The sequence below is a fragment of the Astyanax mexicanus genome, chromosome 22, assembly GCF_023375975.1.
Source record: "Astyanax mexicanus isolate ESR-SI-001 chromosome 22, AstMex3_surface, whole genome shotgun sequence".
Lineage (NCBI taxonomy): Eukaryota > Metazoa > Chordata > Actinopteri > Characiformes > Acestrorhamphidae > Astyanax > Astyanax mexicanus.
This window is the reverse complement of record NC_064429.1, coordinates 16,208,881-16,227,244: the sequence shown is the minus strand read 5'-3', so window position 1 is coordinate 16,227,244 and position 18,364 is coordinate 16,208,881. Positions and strand designations below refer to the sequence as shown.

The 18,364-nt window shown below is 36.8% G+C and overlaps 1 protein-coding gene across 1 annotated transcript; it reads left to right on the top strand.

Moving 5' to 3' along the window:
• The first annotated feature begins 1,628 nt into the window (after nt 1–1,628).
• tmem175 (transmembrane protein 175) lies at nt 1,629–17,216 on the top strand. The gene is made up of 10 exons (XM_007250478.4): nt 1,629–2,050; nt 5,216–5,254; nt 7,211–7,308; nt 7,775–7,826; nt 8,682–8,717; nt 9,793–9,876; nt 10,314–10,478; nt 11,335–11,416; nt 11,516–11,651; nt 13,016–17,216. The coding sequence occupies exons 1-10, from the start codon at nt 1,847–1,849 to the stop codon at nt 13,683–13,685; spliced, it is 1,566 nt and encodes a 521-aa protein (XP_007250540.1). The 5' UTR covers nt 1,629–1,846; the 3' UTR covers nt 13,686–17,216.
• The last annotated feature ends 1,148 nt before the right edge of the window (nt 17,217–18,364 follow it).

Sequence of the window (18,364 nt, the reverse complement as noted above, 5' to 3'; positions counted from 1 at the left end):
ACTAATATTCATGAGTAAGAAAAGATATGCAAAATCTATCAAATCAATAATTCTCTAAGTATTTATACTGAAAGCACCAAGTCAATGGCTAACTAAGAACCACATCCTGGTGTGTAAATCAGGGTAATTGAAGTCTGACTGCTTGTAGCCCGAGGCCATGTCTGCATGTCTAGCCTCTCCAGCCTCCATCTCCCTCCCATACCGGTTCTAATCTGGGCCTGCTGCTTATACTGGACTCCCAGCAGACTCCTCCAGAATACTCTGTATATCCTTAAACTAATGCTGCTTTTTTACATTTGATTTCTCATCTGATAAGAAAGAACAGGAGTGATTTATTTTAGTCAAAAGCTGCAATGCTATTGAAATCATACATTCAAAGAAAATGTATTTTAAAAAAATATTTTCTATATTTATCCTGTATTGTTGATTTTTTCTGCAGTGGCAATGTTTGTGTGAGTTATTTAAACATGTAATTTATGTTCACAGAATTGTTATTCATGTATACATTACATCAGTTCCAACTGGGTTTCTAATTAAAAATAGAGCCAAATTAAGGGTGCCGAGTGGTCCAGCAGACAAAAGTAAGAGACCACTTCTCTTTTTGAATCAGTTTCTTTGAGATTGTTATTTATAGGTATATGTTTTAGTAAAATTAACATTGTTGTTTTATTCTATAAACTACAGACAACATTTCTCCCAAATTCCAAATATAAATTATATCATTTAGAGCACTTATTTGCAGAAAATGAGAAATGGCTGAAATAACAAAAAAGATGCAGAGCAAAGAAAACAAGTTCATATTCATAAAGTTTTAAGAGTTCAGAAATCAATATTTGGTGGAATAACCCTGGTTTTTGTGTGTCAGCTGGGTGTGATCTCTGCGAAAGATTTTGAGAGCAATTAAACTTTAGCAGTTTAATTTTCTGACCATATCAATCTAAAAACTCAATATTTCATTTTTTTAATGTAGTGCTGTGTACAAGAAATAAGTTTTCATCCATTTTTCCAATTTTATTTTTTTCATCTCGGCCCCTTACAATCGGAATTGCAAGAAAAAAATACAAAAATATGTCTTATATTCTTTTTCTTTTCTTTTTTTTTTTGCATTTTGCAAGTTGGATTATACCATCAGATTTGTGTTACAATACACAAAAATGGACAAATCTGATAATCGAGATAAGATTCAACTTTTCGTTTTTCTTAAAATTCTATTTGCGAAGGGCTGAAATGAAAAACTTGATAATTTAAAAAATCGGATTAAAAAATACCTTTTTTGTTCATTTTGAAATTTAGCTTGATACAGTCAGATAATTCAACTGCTACATTTACACTGACCTGTTTTTATCCAATTTTTTATTTCAATTATCTAGTTTTTGTTTTGGCCTTTTACTACATTGAAAACTACATTTAATTACATTTAAAAATGAAAATTTTAACGATTAAATAATTAAATAATGAGTTTATAGTGAACTATAGTCAACCCACAAAAAAAAGTTCATGCATTGTTTAACTGTTCAGCACCAGCAGTCCGTGTGCTCTCAGCGCCCCCTGCTGACCAGTGCAGCACAGCGCAGCGCAGCGGACCAGCGCTCGTGATTATCACGTGTCCAAACATTGTGTCATTTCCTGTGGGCTCTGATTTAGTTTCCCTGTGTTCTCTGTGTGTGTATCTGGGCTCTGAGCTCTGTCTGTGTGTGTGTGTGTGTTTTAAACAGTATATATATATATATATATGCGTGTGTGAAGCAGGTCTGCACAGCTCTGTCAGAATGCAGCTCTTAGTCTCAGTTCAGCTCAGTTCTCACTGATATTAGTCCAGAACTGAGAGCGCGCGCTCACTGCAGTCATGGGGGAAAACTGCGACAGCAGCGAGATCATCGAGCACCACGACGACGAGGCGATGGAGAAGAGGAACCCGCTGAGAAACGACTCCAACTCCTTCCTGGAGAGCCTGACTCCCTCAGAGAGAGACGGGCAGAGGAGCACCCAGCCCTCCCACCGCCTGCTGGCCTACAGCGACGCTCTCATCTCCATCATAGCCACGGTCATGGTGAGCTCACCAGCACAAGCACAACATCACTACAGGGTGTGCACAATGACTTACATACAGCACAACATCATTAGAGAGTGTGCACACTGACTTACATACAGCACAACTTCACTACAGAGTGTGCACAATGACTTACATACAGCACAACATCATTAGAGAGTGTGCACACTGACTTACACACAGCACAACATTAATACAGAGTGTGCACAATGACTTACACAGAGCACAACATTAATACAGAGTGTGCACAATGACTTACATACAACACAACATCATTAGAGAGTGTGCACACTGACTTACAGACAGAACAACATCACTACAGAGTGTAAACACTGACTTACATACAGCAGAACATCACTACAGAATGTACACAGACTTACATACAGAACAACATCACTACAGAATGTGCACACTGACTTACATACAGCACAACATCACTACAGAGTGTAAACACTGACTTACACAGAGCAGAACATCACTACAGAGTGTAAACACTGATTTACATAGATCAGAACATCACTACAGAGTGTGCACATTGACTTACATAGATCAGAACATCACTACAGAGTGTGAACACTGACTTACATACAGCACAACATCATTAGAGAGTGTGCACACTGACTTACATACAGCACAACATTAATACAGAGTGTGCACAATGACTTACATACAACACAACATCATTAGAGAGTGTGCACACTGACTTACAGACAGAACAACATCACTACAGAGTGTAAACACTGACTTATATACAGCAGAACATCACTACAGAATGTACACAGACTTACATACAGAACAACATCACTACAGAATGTGCACACTGACTTACATACAGCACAACATCACTACAGAGTGTAAACACTGACTTACATACAGCACAACATCACTACAGAGTGTAAACACTGACTTACACAGAGCAGAACATCACTACAGAGTGTGCACACTGACTTACATAGATCAGAACATCATTACAGTGTGCACACTGCCTTACATAGATCAGAACATTACTACAGAGTGTGCACACTGACTTACATACAGCACAACATCACATCACTACAGGGTGTGCACACTGACTTATATAGATCAGAACATCACTACAGAGTGTGCACACTGACCTACAGACAGCACAGCATCACTACAGAGTGCACACTGAATTACATAGATCAGAACATCACTACAGAGTGTGCACACTGACCTACAGACAGCACAACATCACTACAGAGTGCACACTGAATTATATAGATCAGAACATCACTACAGAGTGTGCACACTGACCTACAGACAGCACAACATCACTACAGAGTGTGCACACTGACCTACAGACAGCACATCACTACAGATTGTGCACACTGACCTACAGACAGCACAACATCACTACAGAGTGTGCACACTGACCTACAGACAAAATACATACAGATACAGGGTTGTGCTGATGATTTAAACATATAAGAACGTTATCTCAATTAAAACCAATTCATCTATATTATGAAACATGTTCTGCTTTGTCTTACCTGGATTTAACTAAAGTAAACGATGTGGGGTTGATGCTGCAGTTGGTCAGGTTTAGGTTCAGCAACAGTATGTGCTGAAAGAATGAATCTGAATATACTGAATATAGAGCAGGTTATTCCATCAATGGATTTTTTCTTCCCTGATGACACGGACATATTCCAAGATAACAATATCAGGATTCATGGTGCTGGAATTGTGAAAGAGTGATTCAGGGAGCATGAGATCATCATTTTCACACATGCATTGAGAGAGTTCACCACAGAGTCCAGATCTTAACCTCATTGAGAATCTTTGGGATGTGCTGGAGAAGACTTTGTGCAGAGGTCAGACTCTACCATCATTAATGCTGCTGCAAGATCTTGATGAAAAATGAATTATGAAATGAACACTGGAATAAAAAAAAAACTTGTGATATTGTCAAAGCTTATCGAAACAATGCCACAGTGAAATTGTAGCTAAAAGCGGTCCAAAAATATTAGTGTGTGTGACCTTTTTTTTTGGCCAGGCAATATATTAATAATATAGTCTTCAATATTTAATCTACAATGTAAAAGTCAATTATAAAAAGATAGAAAACACATTGAATGAGAAGAGGTGCGTCCAATCTTTTGACTGATAATGTATAAACACAACTAAGTAACAATCCAGCTCACAACAAGCTTCTGCTTCTGCTGGTTTTAAGTGGTTCTAAGCCCTATCTGGATGGGATTAGTTTCTCAGGGGGTCCTGAGGTAATTTCTCATTTATGGGAGGGTCCTCTGAGATTTTATTCCCGTCTGGAATGATCATGTATGTGTTTTTCTCAGATCATGTCCTCTGAGAAAATTACAGGCTGAAATTCCTATGTTTTTTGCTCTAAACTCCGTGGTCCTCCGGTAATTTTATTGTTGTCTGTTTGTAAATCTCTGAATTTTGTCACCTCGCGTTTAATAAAATAGCTACTTGTCCACTGCTACCCACCGTAATTACACTTTGAGTGCACGTTTCCACAGAGATCCACATAAACACAGCAACAGAAGGAGCTACTCACATTGTGAAATATTTTTCATTGACTTCTCCCTGATAAACTAATTGCTAGTGTATGATGAAACAAACCTTGTAATGGTCAACATAGTGTATGTTGCATTTGATTTGAGTCATACTGCTTGACCAGCTCTGTTGTGTTGGCCAAGCTTGCCAACCGTATTGGTCAGCCAACCTGGTGATGCCAGTCATGCTTGCCAAACAACTTGTTCATTCTGTTCAGACAGCTTGGTCAAGCTGCTTGTGCTGGTCATTCTGGTCAATTTGCTTCGACTTTCTTGTCATTCTGTTCAACTGAAATGGTCTCTCTTGTTATACTGGTCGTTCAGTGGGTCAGGCTTGATCATACTGATTGTTTAGGTTGGTCAGATGTACCAGCTAAACCATCAAACTCAAACAGGAAAATACCCAGTTCTGGTGAACAGTTTAGCTTAGCTGACATGTTGATTTTCTCAGCAAGGTAATGCTTACTGAATAAATAAACACTTCCTACCTAGATAAGGAGCTTTTTCATTCTAATTTTCCACAGGTGACTAAAAAGTTTGCACAATACTATAAATGCTGCACCATTTAATCTCATTCAGTATCCATCATCATCCTCTCATTTGTGTTTTTTCTTTCTCGTTGCAGATATTACCTGTTGCCCATACCAAATTCCAAAACAATGAGGTAAGACACATTAGTTCTAGTTCTTCAGCTGTTTAGAATTAATCTGTAAAACTTTTTATCTCCAGTAAGAAAGTGATTCATTCTTCACAGTCTGGTGTTGTTAAAAAGCTGAACAGAGCAGAGGGATTTCTTCCAGACGGAGGAAAAGGCCAAAAGCATGACTGAGTCATTTTTGTTTGGATTGCTTGCTTACATTTTGTAATCATGTTTTTGTCTTATTTGCTCTAAATCTACAGAATTAATCATAAAATGTATAGAGCAGTATAAAACTCTATAAAGGCAGTCTAGTCAAATTGAACAATTTAACCATTGCTGCTGTTGTTGTGAACATGCCTAATCATCGTAAGTGACAGCTGTGCATCAGTACCCCCCTCTAGAGGCGTGGTCGTCTTGTAGATTTCAGCTCAAACACAAGTCTAACACCTTATTCACACAATCAAAGACTTGTTAGGAAGGCAGTGATTAATTTTAAAGACTTTTAGAGGATGAGGTTAAGGCTGTATTAAAAGCTCTCTTCAGGAACCGAGTTGCTTGAATTTATCAATGGCTGTGCTAGCACACAAGGGTTCCTATTTTCTGGATAGAGGGAATCACTAATTCTGTAAAACCTAAAGCTAAAAGAGACAGTGTTGCACTACAGTAGTATTACATAACGTGACCAATACATCCATCTATCCTTGTCTTTTCATCCACCTCTTCTTGGTCAGCATGGTCAGAGTCTGGGTGTTTGGTGTTAACATAAATCTGAACATAAGTTGCCACATTCAAAGGTGATCAGAGACCAATATGACCTGATTAATATTATTATTGTAGTGTGAACACCAAAGTGTTTTATTGCTCCCCCCAGCAGCAAAGTATTGCTTTTGCTTTGCCACATTAATCTTATCACTACTTCTGCTGCAACATTTGTTATAACCACACCCACATGCGAGACCACACTGTCCATCCATCATCCACACGGGTTAGCTGAGCACTTTATAGTTACAAGCTAATGAATGGAGGTGATGATAGTCATGGCTGGTGTGCAAACCTAAAACTAGGTGCCTCGTCTTGATTTTTGGGTGAAGATTCCAACAACTGGACATTTGGAAGACTCTTACCATAATTGGTTCCTTCTTCCAGCCAGAAACAATGTGTGAGAATGTGTCACAAACAGTAACAGGACTAGGGGTGGGCCATTATGACCTTAAAATAATATCACAATATTTCATGGGATTTTCACAATAACGATACTCTTGGCAATATGGCAAAACACTGAAAAAAAATTCCATACACTACTGGAACAAAATGAACTTAATTAACTTTTATTATTGCATACGGTATGGCATGGCACACAGCTAACTGAGATATTAAAAAAATAGATTTTTTTTTAGATTTGTAACAGTCTATTTGTTGTAGAGAATGTCATGATATGAATAAGGCACTCCATATATTCAGGATTAAAGCAAAATAAATGATACTGGACAGATATAATCAGTCTCTAGTAGATATATAATAGGAAATGAGAACAGTGTAAATTTTCCTTTTGCTAAAAACAGAAAGGATGCATGTTAATTTCAAGTGTGTAGGTTGTAGGTTTACTGGGTAATTTGACCCCATGCTCTATACAAAAAGCAGAAACCAACAAACACACACATTTAAATGAGAAGTGGATGTTTTCTGAAATATCTTGTGATGAAATGGCACTCTGTACATGGTGCATTACTACACTGAGCTTCTTTGACATTAATCAAGGTGATTGCAAATGCATAACATAATAAATTCTTCTTTTAGTAGGATCCTATGAACTTCATTTGATCAAATCCTTGATTGCTTACTTTTCTCTTGGTTGTGGATATCATAGAGCCCTATTTTAGGCATGAGTGCATGACCAGTAAGAGTGGTATTATGTATTATTTAGCGCAAAGCATTTCTAATTCTGTTTCTAAGGATTGTTTGTTATTTCTCCGTCCTCAGGAGCTGAAGGACAGCTTCCAGCTACTCCTCACTACTAAGATCGCTGTGTACTTGATGACCTTTTTAATAGTCACTGTTGCTTGGGCAGCCCATATAAGGTAAGTAAACACTGAACTTTGATTAATCTCATTAGCATTTTGATTCAATTTTCTAAAGTGGGATAATGAAGATTGTACATATTTAAATATAGAAGCTGATTCATGGGTGAATCTCAGCACATTGTGTTGGTGGTTTACATATTTTACACTTTTTCTTAACTGAAATATAAAGAGGTTATGTTTACACTGTGTTTAATATAAAAGTTGTAGTTGCTTACTATTTAAAAAATAATAAATATAACTAAATAAAAAAATGTAAATGAAATTTAAAAGAAACAATAGTTTGCCCATAACTTTTAATGGTCCTGTCTGTTTCCAAATGAAAAGAAATTGTAAGTTATATAATTGAGAATCGCTCATATATTTGAACAATAATGAAATTAATTTTAATTTAAAATATCACCCAGCCTTACCGGGTCGTTTAGCTTAAGGTTTTATAGTTGTTTTATTTTCTTCATGTTTTCAGGTTGTTTCAGGTCATTGAGCGCATCGATGACACACTTGCACTTCTTAATCTGGTGAGTTTATAAAAGTACACATAGTAATAATTTCGTGTAAGTTCATTTTGAGGGTCTCTCATCCTCATAGGGCCTTTTGTGGTCTCTGTGTATTTTAGCTGAGTGTGTTGGTGGAAGGAGGTACCAGGAGGTACCCGTTTGATGCCCAAAAGTCAAATGGTTTGTTTGCTGGGATATTAAAAATATTAAGTAAATTTTAAATTGAAGTTTTATATGATTACACCTTAGCTATTTCATTTTTTGCAATGGCGAAAAAAGGGACAGAATAAATGAAAACCTGTTAAAATTCTGCAAATGGTTTAATTTTGTTCGGCTTCTGTGTATTTCGATGAATCAGTACTTGAGAAAGAATCCAGTTATTTAATAAATAAATAGAAGTTTAATAGAGAGTTGTATTATTATTTTTGAACACACTGCAGCTGAGCAGTGATCATGTGACCTACTTCCCCAGCACTCATGTCTGTAGACAGTTTTTTAATTGTATTTATGCTTCATGTTTCTTTGCTTGTGGTGAAACTTGCATTCATTCAGACAGAAAAAGGAAAGTGGTGTAACCGTGATGGTAGGAACTGTACATCAGCAGACTACAGTCATGCACAGACAGACAGTATTGCATAATATTGTGATGCACTTCTAGTAAGTACATATGCGTGTAAGCTGTGCTCACGGTGCTAAAAACATAAGAACATCAACATACAAACACAGGGCACATCATCAGGGACTCCTTACTGACTTATACCTGCTGTATCAAAAAAACAAAAAAACACCATATCATGTAGAATCGTGTGTTTCTTGTTTCAGGTTCCTGTTATTTGACACAGACCTTTCATTTCCATTTTTTTCTCTTTTTTTCAGGCCTGCATGATGCTGATAACATTTCTGCCTTACACAGTGAGTAATGCAGTTTGAGGAAATAGATATGGAAATGTTCAAGCACTACTCACTGCTACAGTGTGTCATGTGTCATTTCACTATACAGACACAGTCACATGGTATTTGATCGACAGATTCAGGTTGAAGGTGGATTACTCAAAAGGTTTTCAAAATCATGACCTCTAGTGGTTAAGTAGGTGAATACTGCAATCAACATAAAGCTCACTTTTAGGAATATATCTATGCCAATGGGTGCAGTGGTCTCGAATTGAGGTGTTTTCAGGTAAATTTCTGGTGTATTGCTATCTTGGCAATGAAAAACATTGACAAAAACACTGACAAAAAAAACAACAACATAATTTGACATCAACGGTCAGACGTTTGCTATCTTGGCAGTGAATTGTCAATACATTCACATCCTCAATACGTGTTCATCCCAGCTTGTTACTCACACATAGTAACACAGCAGCAATCCACCAATGTCAGATTGTACCTGTCTCTTAAAGGGAATGGCATGTGACACGCTGACTGGTTTATTCACGTTATGCCCAAAACTCACCCATGATTATTAAAGAGAATTAGTCCATACCTTTTGCAGGTTTTGAGCCAAACAAAGGGTACTTTTCCTGTTGTTATGATAGCAAAGTCACACTGGCATGCTCTAAAGAAAGCTGCATGGTGTGCAAAGTTGTCGGCTTGCCTAAAGTTCACTAAAAATAGAGCTCTTAGTTTCTTAAAAATAAAGTTATGAACATATTAACTCATATTATACTTTAGCTTGTAATCTCCCATGAGTTTATCAGTCACTATCCTTGTTATATGGTTAACATTGTTAGCTCCTCCATGTTTTTCTAATTGGGATAAAGCATTAATGAAATAGGGTGGAGTAACTGATAGGAGTTCAGTGTAAATACAGACAACACTCTGGTCCAGAGCGCAGTTTTCTCCTAATACTGTATTAATGGTAATTATCACATACTTATGCTATTGTTCCTATTATTAAATGATTAAATAAAATAAAATTATGATCTTTAATGTGCTACGTTTGACAGGGAGGGCAAGTTTATGTTTTTTTTTCTTTCATCTTTTCCAGTTTTCTCTGATGGCAACATTCCCAAATAACATTCTTGGTATTCTCTTCTTCTGTGCCTGTGTCATTGTGATAGGCCTCATTCAGGTATGGGAGCAAAACTCCACGTGTTTAACACTTAATCTGAATGAATTATGTTTTTATATGTTATATGTTATATTTTATAATGTTGCAGTGTGTACTATTCCAGAACTAAAGTGAATTGTCTTAATAACTAAAACTCTCTGTATTATTAAATATAAATATGATGCGAACAAAGTGCCCATTGTCATGCATGACTTATTGCAAAACATTCATGTACTGCTTAATAATAGTAGTATTTCCATTTGAGAATTACTACAGAGTAATAGAGCTGATTTTTTTTGTATTAACTCTGTAAAATGGGACTAAGACACACAGCAAGGGATTAGTGTTCTTATTTTGTAGATGCAATAAATATCTGAATTATATCAAATTTGATGCAAATAAAACCAAAAGGGAATCCAGAATTGCCTAATTTTAAATGTTCTCACTCATATCCACAGGCAATTATTGTTGTTTATGGATTCAGCCGTCCTTACCTCCTCAATGAGCACATTCAGATGTCGGAGAACCAAGCCTACTACAGACGCCACGTCCTTGAAGTTATTATGAGGGTCCCTATAATGTGTGTCTTTGCCAGCATCTTTTCAATCATTTTTTTGCAATTGGTAGGTATTCTTAATCATGTTTCTGGTTTAAGTAACACATTAAAAGTAAAACAATATGAGTCAGATTCCTGGACAGGGATTAAGTCTAGTCTTAGACAATGAGATTTTCCCTTCAGTCAAAATGCTGTTTAATTTAAAACTAGGCCTAATTCTTATCTAGGAAACTGCCCCAAGATAGAGTACCATATTTTTTGCACTGTAAGGAGCACCGTATTTCTGGTCTATTTTTAAACATAAGGCGCATTGGATTATAGGGTGCATTATGCAACACTAGTAAGGAACAGGGGTGTCACCATGTTTTCCGTGTAATTCATCAGGTCTCACCGCTGGGTGGTTAGACCTGTTAAGATAAGCTAAGCTAGGTATACAAAACTGTGATTCTTACAAAATAAAAAAAAATAATAAAAAAAAACATTTATTTTACAAGTGCAAGTTTTTTTTTTTATAAGGAATCTTAGATTTTCAGATTTTCACTAAGGCTGGGTGCAGCAGCATTATATATACTCACCTCTGAACGGCGAAAGAGCTAGAGCTTAGCGCGGTTAGGGGCTAATGCTTATGCTGCTCCAGCAGTGCTAGCTGGGGTTAGCAGCAGGCTACATGCCAATAATACTCACCTCTGAACAGCAAAAGAGCTAGTGCTTAGCGAGGTTAACGGCTAATGCTACTACTGCTAAAGATTTTCAATCGGAGTGGCTTTCTGCACCTTAAAACCTGACTGGTAAAATTCATACATAAGGCGTACTGGCGGTTTTTGGTGGGAAAAAAAAAATTAAGTGAGCCTATAGTGCAAAAAATATGGTAACTGAAATGATGCTACATGAATGCTTCTGAATCTGTGCTTTTTGTTTTCCAGTCTTATGTCCTGCTGGCCATTGTCATATTCCTGCCCTATATTTCTCAGTCTTTGAAATGGATTAAGAATAAAGCCATAGGTGGTGAGTACTGATGCCTACAGACGCATTCATAGGTAGTGAAGTTTAGTGTGTTTATAACTGACCTTTTATATTAATTCTCTCCTCCGTCTTTTAACTCAGGTCAGTTGGATGACACTCCAGACTCAATGGTGTTCTACACATATCACCCAAATGAACCACTGAGCAAAGAGCGGGTAGAGGCTTTCAGTGACGGCGTGTATGCCATTGTAGCCACCCTTCTCATCTTAGACATTTGGTATGTATTTAAGTTACGTTATTAATGGAGTGTATTACACTATACATATGCATAAACTGGACTACTACACTAAACATACAGTATATTGGTGTGAGGTTCTGAAATACTGGGTACCAGAATAGTAGTCACTTTTAGGAGTTCAGGCATCAACAACATGTAACTCTTTTACTGAAGATTGTGCAGAAATGTATTGCTAAACATGTGGTTTCAGTGTGTGGCAGCCAAGGTTTTTCAGTTTATGACACCACTGCTCTCTGTGGAGCTTTTAAGAGACATAACTGCATGAGTTTTGTTCTAATCCAGGGTGCATTAATGTTACGACTTCAGTAGATTATACCTTTTTAAAACGTAAACTATTGTAATTATTTATTAGCATCTTTCTTCTTGGTTTAGGGCGTCAGTGAGTCTTTGCTGTTGTAATGATGGGAAAAGTACACCTTGCGTGGCTTGAAGCACGGCAAAAGCATGTACCAATTCCCTTAATTAATCATGGCAAAAACAAAGTCTATAATTTTTATGATTTAATATTTTTCCATGGTATATTTTAACAGAGAAAGACTGAATATCAATAAAAAATCCAGAACATAAAATGTAAATAAGAGTCATAAATGAATTTGTATTTGATTGAGTGAAATAAGTATTTGATCCCTACCAACCAGCAAGAATTTGTACCCCCCACAGACTGTTTATGTAGCCATGAGGCACACAATTTAGTTCTGTCCTTTTAAGAAAGTACTCCTAATCTCACTTCATTATGTGAAAAATCCCTGTCACAGAAACAGTCTCTTCTATTCAAACCTCTCGATCACCATGGGCAGAACCAAAGAGCTGTCAAAGGATATCGGAAACAAAACTGGCTGGAATGGGCTACCATCCAGACCATTCACAAAAAGCTTGGAGAGAAAGAGACCACTAAATCGAAAATGAAAGGAAAACAAAAAAAGTCAGTTGCCCTCATTCTGGAGATCCATGCAAGATCTAACCTTGTGGATAAAGATGAGTCTGAGCTTGTTAATGATCTCAAGGTAGCTGGGTGCACAGTCACCAAGAAAACCATTAAAGGTCTTATTCTATCGTTTTTTCATTCATGTTAAAATTTCTAGTTGTGGTCTCTAGTATGAATGACCCGTAAACAAGTGGCTCCAACCCAAACACCATGCATATACAGCTCAGAGAAACCTATAGTATTTCACAAAGAACAAGAAAAGGTAGATTTTAGAGAAAGGAGACCTTGAATAACACATTTTGTGTTTTTCCATAATCAGTGACATTAAAAGCAAAATATGGCAGCACTACTGACACGTAATGATCATTTTACTGGTGCTGATTTGTAACAAAATGTGCAATAACTCTATTGTTTTCAGTGAGGACAATGTTCCAGACCCTTCCGTGGTGAATAAGGAGTTTGACGGCAGGCTCATAAATGCACTTCAGGAGTACGGCCCTGAGTACCTGGCCTATTTTGGCTCCTTTGCCACTGTAGGCCTGCTGTGGTTCGTCCACCACTCGCTCTTCCTGCACGTGACCCGGGCCACTCGTCTGATGGGCCTCTTCAACACTTTCTCCTTAGCCTTCGTTGGTGGTCTGCCGTTGGCCTACCAGCTGACCCACGAGTTCCCCCGTGGATCCCGCAATGAGCTGGAGGCCATCCAGATCAGCTGTGTTATTATTTTCTTTGCGGGCCTTTTCCAGCTGGCCATGTGGGTCACTGCGCTCTTTTCGGAGCGTGAGACACTGCACCCGTACGTGCGCTACGGCGGGCGGGAGCACGCCTTTATGTTCGCCAAACTCTCGCTCTATCCCTGCGTAGCTTTAGGAACCTTCTTCTTCACCTGCATCCTCAGCCGCTTCAGCTCACCCATCTTCCACATGATGCAGATTGCCGTCCCCTTCGCTTTCCTGCTGCTCCGGCTGATGGTGCGGGTGACGCTGGCTGTGCTCAGGTGGCTCTTCTGTCCTGCTAGACCTGAAGTAGGGAACACTCCACTGGAAGAGGAGGACTCGCGTCTGCCCTTTAATGAGATTGTTACCTAGCGGGAGATGATCAGTGCTGGGTTAAGTCCAGCAGGTTCTGGGCCTGTATTCACAAAGAATCAGAGAATTCCTCTACTGTTCTTTGAAGTGCTTGTAATATCAAATTGAATATGATTGAAACTGTGCTGTTAAGTAATCTTGCATGGATTTTATTTTCTCAGTTGTCCCTGTGGTAGCAAGCTATTTTTTCAGCCCTTCAAAGTATTAGGACAGCAGCACATGCCTATTTTAAATCCATAGGCATTAATATGTAGCAGGCCAGTCAAGTTATTCCATGCCCCTGAAAAAAACCCAATAGCATTATCCCTCCTCCACCAAATTTTACAGTCGTACAGGTTACTTTATCCTTGAATTCACCAAAGCCAGACTTAACTTCCACACCAAACTCACCCAACCATGCCTTACTTGTACACTGGGGCAGTGTACAATTAAGATTAAGATTTGCCCTCACTTGAACTAAGGGGCCCAGGCCTGTCCCTGAGAACAACTCAGTAGCATTATCAATACTCAATACTTTTTTCTATATATTGTGCTGCTTATACTGCGGTGTCCGATCTTATACACACTTCGACTGTGGCAGAAAACAAATAAAATGCAGTTGTTATCCTATAAATGAAAAATCCAAATCTATTGGCCAGTTTGGAGGAATGTAGCTAATGTTAAACTGACACTGTATAGCAGGACAAAAGCAGCCACTGGTGAATGGTGGTGATGTTACGTGATGGTTTTGAAATGAGGAAATTAGTGCCTTAGTTTTGTAGGATCAAGACTGATGGATCCACAAAAAGGTCAAAATCCTGGCATAATAAAACAATACAAAACATTTATCATAAAATATATTAATTGGACACTTTTTTTAAATGCTTATCAGTTGATTTCTTATTAAATTCTCACAATATTCTCATTCAGAACAGCCTCTCTTTGATGATATTTTGTAAATACAGGCCCTGATGTTGGATACCCTAGTCTCTAGATTTGTTGGAGAATGGGAGCAAAACTTACCACTGTATAACCTGTAACACTAACCTTAATCATTCCTACCTTTTCATTCAGATTAGCTGCAACATAATACAGTACCACTTTACAATAAGGTTTACAAATAATACAATTAACAGTACTTAAAACAGACCATAATAAACATTGTTAAATGGTTAAGTGATGTCTTAGCTAATTATTCATTGACACTAGTTAAGAAAGACATTTCTATTAAACATTACTAAATTTAATGTCTTAAAAATGTTGTAAATAATGATTTGACATTAGTTATACAAACTGTAATGATTAATAATGTCTTAACTATTGTCAATTAATAATTAATTAGTTAAGACATTCTGTTGTAAGCAATGTTAATTAACGTACCCTCATTTTAAAGTGTTTCCAGTAATACATATAATTCTACATTAAGATATCTTGTCTCTAAACATTTTCCATTCAATACAACGGAATTAATGTTGTTTTATAAAAATATTCCTGATAAAGGCAAAGGAAGGAAACAACCTAATTTTATTGTAAGTCTATGATCTTTCCCATTATCTTCCAACTTATTGGTTTGTATTGCTTTTCTTCTCAGAGCTGAACTGTATTTTTTATGTAGAATTGTAACGGGTTTTTATTTATTAACATTGTCATTAGACATTATTTTATGACAAAAAGTGCACATAGACCCTGTTTACACTTGTTCACGTGTGTGTGTGTGTGTGTGTGTGTGTGTGTGTGTGTGTGTGTGTATGATAATGAGTTCACCTCTTCACATTTTTGTAAATATGACATGACAGATATGACACTTTGGTACAATGTGCTCTTTCACCTTTCATTTGAGGATGCCCAACAGTAGGGAATAGGGATTATGTTTGGAGGCATGCTGGGCAAATCCGTCACTTTTAACTTTACCTTCCTCCACAAGGCAGTTGTCATTTTGGGGGGTGTGTGTGGGGCAGTTATGTTTGAAAACTGCTTCACGGCCCACAGGGTTCGTAGGGTCATGAAAAACCTGGAAAAGTCATGGAATTTGAAAATAGCAATTTCCAGGCCTGGATAAGTTTTGAAAAAATAAAAAATACCCAGAAGGTTTAGGAAAAGTCATGGAAATTTGGTCTACAAATCTTTGTGTTTCCGCTTATCGATGAAGAAAATCTAACAAATCCGTCAGCTCAGAGGTAATTCAGTAATTTATCTATACACAATGGAGCTCTCAGGATGTGACACACATTTTATTATTAAAGATTTTGTGTCCACATTTTTGTCAGATTAATTTTAGGCCTACTATAATTATATATAATTATTATTTTGATTATAGATTATAAATTTTAGTTTATTTTTAGGTTTATTGTCCATATCTGCACTGATGTTGTAAAGATTGTGTGGTTGTGTGGTAATTTGCCATGAAGGCATGGAAAAGTCATGAAAAAAACCCTGGACATTTATTGGTTAAAAAGTGTATGATCTTTGGGCCCAGAATCTGGGGGTAGGGGGCACTGACTACTTTACATTGTATCAAAGTGTCATATCTTGACCTGTAAAAAAATATAATAAAATATTGACAAAATGTGAGGGGTGTACTCACTTTTGTGAGATACTGAATGTCATGAAAAATGAGAAATATTAAACTGCATCACATTGTGACTATTGAAATTATATATTTTGCAATCTGGATAAGGCCTAGACAGCAAAAAATTCAAGGCCATATTTATGTCTCATCAAAATACAGTCAACGATCATAACTCCTCCTAGTATAACGAACAACATCACTAACTATTGTTGCAAAAAAGCACTTGCAATTTGCACATTCTGTCCAAAACAGATTTTCAGCATGACTAACCAGAGGTGCAGTTGCCAACCAAGTGTAAATGCATGTGATTACAATCTAATCAGGATACAGGATTCAGTACTGGTTACATGATGTGACCAGGTGTAAACATGGTCTTAGATTGTTTCTTAGATATATCCATATAGCTTTTTTTAAGGTATAATTTCCAGTTGCAAACATTTTTCATACCACTTAGCTAATATTGAGGAGAAGATAGAATTCACTAATGAACAGTGATCCACTTAAAAACAAAACTGTCTATTTAACAAAACTTGTTTGCACTTCAGTTGGGATGATGGCGGCGATGATGATGTTGATGAGGAAGAAAGCACCTGAATGATCCATTGATTATCTCCTTGCACTTTACCTTAGATCCTAAAATCAGGGTTTTGATTTCTGTTAATTCTGAAGAAATTAAAGTAAGCCATTCTTATACGCATGTTCCTAAATTGTCTAATATGTTTTTGTATTGGTTTATTTTCTGTCTCAAAATGTTGATGATTAAGCTTCCTTGGTTATGAATGCATTGTGAGTGTGTAGTGAGAGTGTGACAACTGTACCCGCCACAAGGAGCTGCTGTTGCATATCTGTTCAATTACATTCATTGTTGGTAAAAATGTTGCTGACCTTTCCCCGTCTGAAAATAAATGTCAAAGGGAACGTTAAGATCACTGTCAGAACTTATACATCAGTTTATTATTTGAATAATAAAGCCTAAAACTGCTGCTTTGTGTAGTATGTGCATGTATTAGAGATGGGGACTCGCACTTGCACAGTTTCAGACATGACTCGGATTCGTGTTTTGAGACTCATGAACACTCATTGTGTTTTTATTTTTTTTTTTTATAAAAAAAATACAATGCTATTGAGCGAGAGTCCTACAACATCTTCAGCTTTTAAGGTGGAACAGAATATAATTAAGAATCCAGGTGTAGTTTTATGTGGAATGTTTGTAATGCCTGCACAACATAATCAGAAATGTATGAATCGTATATAGCTCTTAAAATCTAATACAGGCTCAAAGTAACGTGCACAATTTTAAGGTGGAATGGAAAATGTTAGTTACCATGAATCTAAAAGATTCATAATCTGGTGGCTGTAGGAGTGTGGAATTAGCTAGTTCTAGAGTAAACTCAAATCAGGGTATATGCAGGTATGAGGGAAATTAAATTTAAAACTTTTATTTTTTTTGTAATACCACTCAGAGTGATATTATAAGATAATTTTCAAACAACAAAATTAAATGTATAGATTTTACAGCAGGTTTGTGATTATTGTGTTTTAACCAATATTTAACAGTTCTGTCACTTCGGTGCATTTCTAACATCAGAATTAATATTTGCACCACAGTCTGGGAATTCCTCAAAACAATTTGTTTAAATAGCTCCACATAATGGATGAGCAGCAAATGCACTTACTTCACTCACAATCCTTAGTTCATGTCCCGAAGGTGCATATTTATATTAGTAACCAGATTAAAAAAAATATTTGGTCATTGAGTCATAATCATTGAACATAGTCATAATCTAAATGATTATTCATGTGGACATGTATCAGTTTGCTGATACGTATATATATATATATATATATATATATATATATATATATATATATATATATATATATATATATATATATGTGTGTGTGTGAGAGTAAACAGCTGGTCTGAAGTATATGCTCAGGCTGAAAAGGAGAAAAAAGGCCAGCTATAGCTGCACAGAGATGTGTTGATATGAGAGAGAAGCATGTAGCGCATGCGTAAAAGCAAAAATACGCATGAAATTCAATTTGATCTTTCACATTCATGTTGCATGAATCGGATACATATCTGATTTAGTACCACAAAATAAAGTGACTCAAAAAATGGATTTGG